Source organism: Atta cephalotes (genome assembly GCF_000143395.1).
Source record: "Atta cephalotes unplaced genomic scaffold scaffold00041, whole genome shotgun sequence".
In the NCBI taxonomy this organism is placed as follows: domain Eukaryota; kingdom Metazoa; phylum Arthropoda; class Insecta; order Hymenoptera; family Formicidae; genus Atta; species Atta cephalotes.
Genome location: NW_012130105.1, coordinates 1,464,539 through 1,475,906, shown reverse-complemented (window position 1 = coordinate 1,475,906; position 11,368 = coordinate 1,464,539). Strand labels below are relative to the sequence as shown.

The 11,368-nt window shown below is 34.6% G+C and overlaps 1 protein-coding gene across 1 annotated transcript; it reads left to right on the top strand.

The window, feature by feature from the left end:
- Window positions 1–359: 359 nt before the first annotated feature.
- Window positions 360–10,944, top strand: LOC105622189 (HEAT repeat-containing protein 5B). The gene is made up of 33 exons (XM_012203617.1): window positions 360–488; window positions 612–823; window positions 909–1,056; window positions 1,145–1,255; window positions 1,329–1,512; window positions 1,597–1,757; window positions 1,982–2,231; window positions 2,298–2,441; window positions 2,521–2,771; window positions 2,850–2,961; window positions 3,041–3,293; window positions 3,375–3,484; window positions 3,574–3,737; window positions 4,190–4,222; window positions 4,746–4,820; window positions 4,960–5,517; window positions 5,599–5,788; window positions 5,877–6,046; window positions 6,117–6,438; window positions 6,508–6,774; window positions 6,854–7,035; window positions 7,121–7,366; window positions 7,486–7,705; window positions 8,194–8,466; window positions 8,598–8,760; window positions 8,844–8,959; window positions 9,051–9,335; window positions 9,416–9,652; window positions 9,853–10,004; window positions 10,079–10,292; window positions 10,399–10,413; window positions 10,545–10,690; window positions 10,768–10,944. Exons 1-33 carry the CDS (start codon window positions 360–362, stop codon window positions 10,942–10,944), a joined length of 6,270 nt encoding a protein of 2,089 aa, XP_012059007.1.
- The last annotated feature ends 424 nt before the right edge of the window (window positions 10,945–11,368 follow it).

Here is an 11,368-nt window from a genome sequence, read left to right as displayed (position 1 = left end):
TTAAAGTAACGAAGTGATATCCCACGAAAGATACTTAGTGCCATGAAAATATCTTCGCTCAAGTGATGACACTTAGACTGCTGTCCTGTGGCGTAAACACCAGTAAACACTGTCCTAATCGCATTTTATCGCATTTTCGCCATCCTACATCCGCACTCTAAAACGCGATAATGAAAAACACACCTTCAATACATCCTAATATATAATACATTTTGCCTTAATTTTAAATCTTAAGTCTATATGTCATCAGCCAATAATTGTAAAATGATAGAGAATTTAATGTGATTGCATTGTAGAAGGAAATTGAGTGACCGATATTGAGATTTGAGACCAGCCTGTTCGTGCGTATATTTAAAACAATGATGGAGTTGAGTCATAGTCTGACCCTCAATGAGGATGCTCTTAATCAAATCCCAGAGGCTAAGCGACCGGTTTTCATCTTTGAATGGTTACGCTTTCTAGACAAAGTTTTGGTTGCTGCTCAAAAGGTATCAATTTAAAAAAGTTTAATATTGATAGTTGTCCAGTTTATTATTAACAAGAGATATGATTGAAATTATTGATTTAATAATACTTATGATAAATGTTTAATCTGTGCTAAATATTCACAGAGTGATATTAAAGGATGTCAGCAAAAGTTAGTGGAGCAATTGACAAGGCATATGCAAGGAGCACCTGGTCCACCAACTCGACGTCTCATTGCAAGATGCCTAGCAACTTTGTTCAGTGTAGGTGACACATTCCTGCTGTTTGATACTGTCAACAAATGCAATGATATCTTGAGGAATAAGGATGATTCACCAAGTTTTCTACCCACAAAACTGTGAATATTGTTAATTTTATTAATAAATTTAATAATAAATTTGATGTAATTCTGCAATATGTATACATACATGCTGTTTATCTAGAGCTGCTATTTGCTGCGTGGGATGCATGTATGAGAAATTGGGAAGAATGATGGGCAGGTCATATGAGGAAACTGTACAGATTCTAATAAAGTCCTTACGTTCTGCTGAATCACAGACACGGATAGAAATTATGCACACATTAGAAAAGGTGACAGTATTATATTATTGATAAAAATTTTTGTAACTATCTAAATAAAATATGTTTATAACTTAACGTATATTTATCCTATAATTAGGTATGTGCTGGAATGGGATCCGCGATAACCAATGTGCATAAGGAAATATACAAAGTTTCTAGGCATTATCTGACCGACAGAGTGATGGCAGTAAGATGTGCTGCTGCGAAGGTACTTATATTTATGAAAGAAATGTTGATTATTTGCTCCATTTTTCTATATTTATCATAATTTATTTTTACAGTGTTTGTTGGAGATGTTGAATCATGCTCCGTTTTTATATACGACTGAAATCGAAAGCGTTGCAACACTATGCTTCCGGGCATTCGAAGGTTCAAATTACGAAGTGAGATGCTCCGTTGCTAAATTATTGGGTACCTTAGTGGCAATGACGCAGCTTCCTTCACCCAAGATAAAAAATCTTACAGGTATTAAAGTAAAAATATATTATGAAAATATGTATCCAAATTTAGGCACTTATTTTATTTATCTAAATCTTTTAATGTACATAGTTGCACACAACAAAGGTATTAAGCAAGCTTCACTTGATGAGGTATTAAATATCCTGATGTCTGGATTTTTAAGAGGTGGTGTGGGTTTCTTAAAAGGAACTGGTGAGATTATAAAAGGAAGCTCTAGCATAAATAGAGAAGTGCGAGTTGGGGTGACACATGTAAGCTATTTTATATATATATATATATAAACAAACTTTAAATGCTCTTAAAATTTACAAATTTATATAATTGTGCAAAAAATATTTTTGCTGTTACTTTTTAAGAAAACAAAGCAGTACATCATTTGCATTTTTCTTATTGAATCAAAAAGCCTTTAACTTTATTTTGGAGTATATTTTCATTAAAACATGTCCATGATAAAACACATTTAATGCTATTACAGGCATACGTGATATTCGTTCAAATGTTGGGCGGTACCTGGCTGGAACGAAATATCGGAGCATTAATTGCACACGTTTTAGATCTGGTTACAAATCCAAAAGCCGCTAGTTCTCACGTCGAGGCAGTATATTCGCGTAAATGTGTGAATTTCATTTTACGCGGTACCATCGGCAAATTATTAGGAGAAGGAGCTCAAGCAGCTGCTTGTAAAGAGATAGCGCATATTATTCTGAAGCAAATGAATTCCATCGGTAAGATCTTTTCTTCACACTTTAATATAATGTACAGTCATATATAATCGCATTGTGACTTATTAGATTTCAGTCCAGAAAATGCCAAAGATTGCAATCAAGAAACGTTATTCAGTCAGCATTTATTAGTGTGTGCATTACAAGAAATGGGCAATCTGATACTAGGATTAGGTACCACAGCTACAAATTTGCTATCCGATCAATCTCTAAGTATGTATTTGCGTATACAAAATATTCTTTTTTTTTCTTCAATATAGAAATAGTCTAATTAATTATGTATTTATTTCAGGTTTGATCGATGCCATAATGGCTGTTCTGGTGCATCCGTGTCAAGCGGCTAGACTGGCGGCTTCCTGGTGTTTACGGTGCATATGTGTAGCAGTACCAAGTCAAATAACACCTTTGATAGATCGCTGTGTCGATGGGATTGAGAATATGCGTAGCTCACCGGAAGCTATAGCCGGTTATAGCAGTGCTCTTGCCGCGGTGTTAGGAAGTGTTCGTTTATCACCTTTAGGAGTCCCTCATACTAAAGGAAAGGTATATTTGCTCTTGTGCATTGTGCTCTACTTTATATATCAATCATGCGGGATTAATTATCGAGCTTCCTATTTTCAGATAATTTTCAATACAGCGGAAGAACTCTTGAGAAGCGCGAGTCAAAACAGCCGTTTGTCTTTAAATCGCACGCATGCAGGATGGCTTTTGATAGGAGCAATTATGACTCTAGGTATAAATGTTTTTTATTTAATAATGAATAATAATTTAAGCGTGAGACATATATATGCATATAATTTATATGCATACAGGTACGGCAGTAGTAAAAGGCTTATTACCGAGAATGTTACTTCTATGGAGAAACTCCTTCCCGCGTTCGAACAAAGAACTTGAGAGTGAAAAAGCTCGCGGCGATGCTTTCACGTGGCAAGTGACTTTGGAAGGACGTGCCGGTGCATTGTCCGCTATGTACAGTTTCCTGTTGCATTGCCCGGAACTTCTGAACGATGATATTACACGGCGATTACTCACGCCGATTGAATCTGCTCTGGCAATGCTGACAAAGTACTAAATATTGATTTTTTATGTAACGCGACAAAGAAATATTTGGAGCATCGATCCTATAACTAGGATATATTTTTTCAGTTTGTCTCCTGTTTTAAAGAATTATGGTCAGCAATTGAAAGCTCCTGCAGCTATGGTTCGTTTGCGTTTATATGAAACGTTATTGCTACTACCACCGCAAATGTTCGAAGGTATAAAATCTATAAATAGAATACTATAAAATATATTTATATTTTATTCTTTAATTTGAAATTTACATTATTATATGATATGAACATAGGTTCTTACACGCACCTTCTGAGAATGTTAGTTTCGGAGTTCACGCTTACGGATAATCCTGGAAATACGACTACTTCCTTATTGAGTGTGGTTTGCCATGCTAATGATTCTGTGATTCTTGGTACATGGCTACAGGAGACCGATCATCGCACAATAGAAGATCAAGTGAGTTTGAATTTTGAATTTTTATATTCCACATTATAATATGGTTTCTATCTCTATATATATATATCTCTATATATATATCTTGGCTAATGTTTGGCTAAGTCATTGCTTTGATCTTGTTTAAAAATTAAAAATTCATGGAAGTGTTACTGTCTTAAAAACGATTTTCAGATAAACTAATTCTAATACTGCACGCACATATTTTATGTATGTATAACTTATACTCTTCTCTTATCTAGTAACAAAAGATTGTGATTTAACAACTAAAATATATGTATGTTTTGTAAAATCTTTGAATATGCAACTTGTTTTATGTTTTATTTGATAATTCAGATTTTATATAATATTTATATAATATTTAGCTAATTTCAAATATAAAAAATAAATACTTTATCAATTTAAACTTTTAAAATGTAATTTTTGCGTTAACTTTTAAATACCCTCGTGTTTAGATGGAACCAAACAGAAGGGCAGATTTGGAACATGTGAGTAAGGTGTTCTTTAAAGTGTGCCTTTCATTTTTATTTTATTTTCTCTACCTATATTTATATATATATATATATATATATATATATAATTATAATATTTTATGTATGAAAATTAACAGATTTTTTAGGTCTCAATATGATATTATTTTATCTTAATATGATATTATTTATTAATTAGTTACATATTAGTCAATATATGTATATGTAGTATTTTTTAATTTGATATAGATTTAGATATATAACATAGATTTAAATATATAACATATCGAATATGTTATATTATTACAATATATTATGTACAATACTTATTATACAATATTTTATTTACGTCAAATTGAAACATATTGTCTTATTTTTAATAAAAAATGTGTAATGTATATATATATTTATATGTATTAATTTATAAATACTTTTTTTAGGACTTATATAAAGCAACTTTACTTTTTATTACAATTTATAGAGCTCGTACTTTATTAATCTTATTAAATTAATACTTTATAGTTTATAATCTTTCTTTCAGCTTCAACCAAATAGTGCTGCGGGATCTGGGGCATTGGAACATAATACATGCTGTCTTTACAGACCAATGCCACACGTAAGTTCAAGTAACAATCATTTTATACAACATAAATAAATTTTAAAAAATTCATATTTCTATAAATTAATTTTAAATCTTATTACTATATACAAATACAGAAAAAAAATCTAAATACAAATTTTGTATATGATTACAGTTTGAAATGATTCCTGGTCCTTTACCGTTGGGTGTAGCGGTGATTGATTTATCGGTTGCGTTATTCGGCCAGATATTTCCACGTGTAGCAAATAAGCACAGACTGCAGATGTTGGATCACTTTAGCGAGTGTATAAAGCATACTAAGTCTGGAAGGCAGGAGGCAATACAAATGAATGTGTTTACGGCCGTATTGAGCGGCTTAAAGGGCCTCAACGAGGCGAAAACAGGCTTTGGACAGGAAGATGTAAAGAAATCCGCCACTAATCTTATCATTAGCACGCTGATCAGCAGCAATCCTATTTTACGATGGGCTGCTGGAGAAGCGGTTGGCAGAATGGCCCAAGTGATCTCCGATCCCAAGTTCACAGCGGAATTGGCGCAGACCAGTTTCGACCGATTGAAATCGGCTCGCGACGTGGCCAGCAGAACCGGTCACTCATTAGCATTAGGCTGCCTTCATAAATACGTTGGTGGAATGGGTTCTAGCCAACATCTTAACACTAGCGTCAGCATTTTACTCGCACTCGCACAAGATAATTCGTCTCCCGTAGTACAAGTAAAATATTGCTATATTGTCTTTTGTTTATCTTTATATCAATTTTGACAGAAAAAAATTATAAAATAAATTTTCTTTAAGGTTTGGGCGCTGCACGCTTTGGCTCTGATAGCTGATTCCGGTGGACCAATGTTCAGAGGCTACGTAGAGCCTACGCTGTCTTTAGCGCTGACCCTTCTCCTCAATGTTCCTCATTCTTACATCGATGTGCATCAATGCATCGGAAAAGTTTTATCAGCGCTTATCACCACAATAGGACCAGAATTGCAAGGTACACAATGTACTCAACTAATTATAGAGCAAATGCGAAATATGATACTATTGTTTTTGAGGAAAATAATTGAAAATTGATTTTACAGGCAACACTTCAACTATTTGCATGGCACGGTCATCATTTTTATGCGCGTGTGCCATTATGCAGGATCATCAAGATCCTCTCGTTCAAGCTGAAGCAACCGGCTGCCTTCAACAATTACATCTTTTTGCACCCAGACACGTCAATTTGTCTTCCCTCGTTCCTACATTATGTGTAAGGATCCTTTGAAATACTAAGAAATTTCGTAAAGTCTTCATTACTTCTTATATTTATTTATTTATAGCGTACCTTATCAAGCAATCATTTGCTTCTTCGTAAAGCTGCGATATCCTGTCTTCGGCAGCTCGCTCAACGCGAAGCGAAGGAAGTATGCGAGCATGCGATGACTCTAGCTAATGAAAGCAGAGATACTAATGTGGTAGAAGGTCTCGTTATCACTGAAACCGGTCTCCCAGGCGTGTTATTCAGTATGCTGGATACGGAAACTGATAGTAAACTAATCAAAGACATTCATGATACTTTGACAAGCATGTTGCAAATATTAGCAGCCGATAATTTGTCTCAATGGTTATCACTATGCAAAGACGTTCTCACGATAGCTTCAGGTAACAAATTCTTCTAATTAATGGTTGACGAATAATTCTTTGAATAAAATATTCTGCTTTGTTACATAGAATCGAGTACTATTGAAGAAGGTAATGCAGCGAATGCTGAGGATAGCGCCGCTGATAATGAATCAGCAGATGCAGAAGGTGACGACGATCAAGCTGAGTTTCACGCTGACGAATCCACTAAACAGCGACCGTCTATCACACCGAGATGGCCAACGAGAGTCTTTGCGGCACAATGCGTTCGACGTATTGTCGCAACTTGTATGAATAACAAGCAAGCTCACTTTGATCTCGCTCTAGCCAAAGAGATGCAACAATCTAAGGGAAAAGGTATAACTGATACTTTAAGGTTGCTGTCTCTTCAAATTTTTCTTCATTTTTAATACGCTTTCTTATTCGGATCTTACAGGAGATTTTCTGGTATTACATCTATCGGACTTGGTGCGTATGGCGTTCATGGCTGCAACGAGTGATTGTGATCCATTGCGACTCGAAGGTCTCAAAACTCTGCAAGAGATCATTGATAAATTTGCCAAAGTTCCCGAACCGGAGTTTCCTGGGCACTTATTGCTGGAGCAGTTTCAAGCACAAGTAAGTCTTAATCTACTACATATTTTTACAATTGTGTAATTTTTACGATTTTTGATTATTGTAATAAATATAAATCTGTTTAAAGGTCGGAGCTGCTTTAAGACCAGCATTTTCCGCGGAAACACCGTCGCATGTTACAGCTGCAGCTTGTGAGGCTTGCAGCGCATGGATTGGCAGTGGCGTCGCTAGGGATCTCAATGATCTACGAAGGGTGCATCAATTACTTGTATCATCTCTCGAGAAATTGAGAGAAGGCAACACTCGGCCGCAGCTGTATAATGAGAGCTTATCAACGTTGGAAAGATTGGCGATTCTAAAAGCATGGGCAGAGGTATATCGACACTATTATTTATGTTCAATATAGAAATAATATAACAAAGATAAGATATCTATAAATTGTAAAAGAAATCTGTAAAAGAAAGAGAAAATTAAATTTTATTTTTTTAACAGGTATATGTAGTTGCAATGATAAGAGACGGATCCGCATTAAATAGCAAAGATACGACTAATCGAAATGCGAATCAAGTCGACGAAACGAGCGAGGAGGATTTTGGAGAATTCGAATTCCAAAGCGAAAGTTTGCTGAGTCTCGTTCAGCCAGAGCTTCTGAGTCTGAGTCAACATTGGCTATCAGCGTTGAGAGATCATGCATTACTCTCTTTGCCGCCAGGTATTATTGAATAATAGGAATATAATGAGAGAAGAATAACAATGCAGAATCATAATAACGTGTTCACGATATGATTGTTATATAAATCATAATTGTTCTACCCTATCGCCAGTCAAGCATTTCCTATACAAAGGATGATAGTGATATTTCTGTAACCTGAAGTGTGGTATCTATGCGTTAATTATGCGTCATGATCTGCTAATGTGACCCTTAGTAGTTACCATAACTTATAAGAAATTTTAATTAATCATATTTAATTATCCTCCTCACATTCACTGTGATTGATCAATATCTTACGATTTGAAATTTACTACAATTTATTGCATTTCGAGACTAATCATGTCGTCCACGGTTATTTGAAAAATGTCACAAATATATTAATTAACAAATAATTATTTATTATAAAGAATATTTTTGTTATATGTTGCACGTATCTTTTTGGATTTATTTATTCGGATAATTAAAACTTGTTATGATTTTTTTTCCAGAATTCTCCAGTCAGTTGCCTCATGATGGTGGTGCTTTTTACACGACAGATACTATGGAGTCCGCGCGTCCTCACTATGTAGAATCGTGGGCGCCGATCCTCCATGCCGCAACTCTTTGGCTCAATGCAAGAGGATTTGAAATGGGAGATAGTAATCAGGAGAAAGCAATGACGAATCTTACTAATAATATTAATCGTAACAATAATAACAACAACGATGAAACTACCGCTTCTAAAACTAACACAAATGTTGAACGTTTTCACTTATTATTTGGTAAGTATGTAATGTAATAAAACAATAAAATTGCTTGTATGTATATATAATATCAACACAATTTTCTTTATGTGCGTGATAACGCAGGAAAGGAATACGCAACATTCTTTTTTTATCATAATTATTTGCAGGTATATGTATGGAAGCTTTATGCAGCCCTCGCTCTTCCGAATCCCAGCAAAATATAAAGACATGTTTAAATGCGTTATATACATTACTTGATTCAACATGGGCACGTAAAGTCTTCATTACGGATCGTTCTTTACCTATTGAATTATGTAATGTTCTTCATAGGTATGTGTTCTTTATACATCTAAAACTATCCAATCTTTTTTCTATTAGATAATACTGATATTGGTACGTTTGTTATTTTAAAGATTGCTTTTAACACGAGAGAGTTACATCATCCAAATGATAGTAATGGAAGTGCTGAAACAAGTGATGAAAGCAGCGCAGGAAGATCTTGCTGCGAGGAAAAAATTGAAACTCAAAGGTACGCGATCTTTGAAATTATCTTCGATAATTTTGACAATTTTTTGCACAAGTTTATCATGTATATAAAAACGTTCATCTTCTTGTAAAAGATAATGCATCGGCGCATCAAGAAAATAATGAAACGTTGGAACTGGATCTACTGGGTGAAGGAGAAGAAAGTGGTGAGCTCACGCCGGGCAAATCATTAGTATTTGCTGTTCTGGAAGTATGTCTGTGTCTTCTAGTACGGCAGATACCGGCATTGAATCCGAATCCTGGTGGTGCTACTGCTATTTTATCTCAGAAGGGATATGTGTCGTCCGAGAAGAGCGGCAAACTAATCGCATCATCCCTCAATATAATGGAGTCTCTTCCCATATTATGCTCTCCGCAAGGTACTTTGATAAAATACTTATGTAATTAACGTCGTTAATGTTAATCAATAGTCTCATAGTATTTATCCTATTTCTTAAAGGCGCAATAGCAATTCTACCGACACTGCTGTATCTAGCAACGGGCGTGATACGCGAAACCGCGGTACGTACGGATAACGATAGCACTAAATCCAGTTCGGAAACACCAGTTCACGCTGCATTGCACTGCGTTAAGAGTCTCACTAACAACAAATACGCCCGGGATCACAGAAGTCAGGAACAATGGACGGGATTACTACGAAGCGCGCTTGCCAAGATTATCGATTTGGCTAAAACAGGTACGTTAACTTTAGAGGAGAAACATGGAACTATAAACACATACTTTTTATTCATAAAATATTAGAAATTAAAATGAAATATATATATCGCACACATGTTTCTTATATTGAAATATAATATTTATCGTAGTAATGGAAGAAATTAACATATATGTATATATATTTCACTTATTTTGATTTTATCTATTTTATTTTTATAGGCAATGACGAAACTAAGATGGATGAAGTGGCAATGATGCTAGGCATCGCAGTATTCGTACTTCATGCGTCACCGGAAGTAGTGAGTGCTCCAAATCTGCAATTTCCATGTATTAATCATTTTCGGCATGCGTTCCAGTCTGAAAATTTAACGGTGAGTTAATGACAAAGAAAACATTACTTCTAATTATTGATCTTGAAAGTAATTTTGAATAATCTTGTACTCAGGTGAAACTGAAATGTGTGCAAACATTAAGAACGATATTTCTGCATCCGGAACGTAATATAAGTACTCCATACATTCATGCGCTTGCACCACGTCTGGTAGAATATCTATACAGCGACAAAAGCAAGCAGGTGACAAATGACATGGAACTAACTTTCACACTGGAGTGCATCAGCACGGTAGAAGCCCTCATAGGACTCGCTGATCTCTCTAATCGTAAGTTAGCTTAGTGAACTTGAACTTATAAATTTTTATCACAAAATTAATGCTCGTGGAACATTAATATAAAACATCAATGCGATATGTGTTACACGCTATACAGGAGATCTGTTACAAGGTGTGTGGAAAGTGTGGTCTTCAATCTAATCTTTTAATGTGTTAATTAGTTACTAATTATTTACTAATACATTTCAAACAATACATTTCAAATAAGTTTAACATACGTATAATATTTTGTGAAATTACTAGGTATTCAAATGCTGACTTTACTTGTACCGATTTTAATCAATTACCTACTGGAAGAAGATGAGCTCCAGCGCGCTACAAAATATCAAGCGAGCCTCCATCAACAGAGTTTTCAATGGCTCAATAAGATCGGACCAAAGTATCCGCAGGTACAATATTTTTAAATCCCAATATTTTCTAATCCCGAATGATATGAGAATATCTAATAATTATTTTATATTGTTAGGAATTTAAGACATTAATGTCACAGTCCACCGAATTGAAAACAAAATTGGAGAATGCCGTAAGGACTAGTCATCAGCAGGCGCAGCGGCATACCCGGCCAGTCGATCCTATAAAACCACAGATCAAGATATCCGCGCCATCGATCAAATTAAAAACCGACTTCTCTAACTTCAACTAGAAACAGATCGTATGTTGCAGATAAGAAATAAAAAAATAATTTATTAAAATAAGACTAACGTAAAATATGATATTAATGATTTTATCGTAGATATAATTCGATCGTGTTAACGCGACTGATTTCATCCAATTATCAATTATCAGACAAATCGAATTAATTGTTGTTTTAGCGTGATAATTATAAAGTGATATTTCATCATTAGAGAATTGTACTCGACTGTACTTAGAAAAAGAGAATTAGAAATTAGCAATATTACACGACGATATAAAGGGATAGGATAACGTGAAAGGAATGGAAAAATTGATGTCGGATCAATTAATTGCTATTATAAAATGATACTTATCTTACATTCTTTTCACTCTATTTCAACTTTTTTATTAGTACAATAACGTTCCTAATTTTTCAATTATGCTTTCCAAGAAGA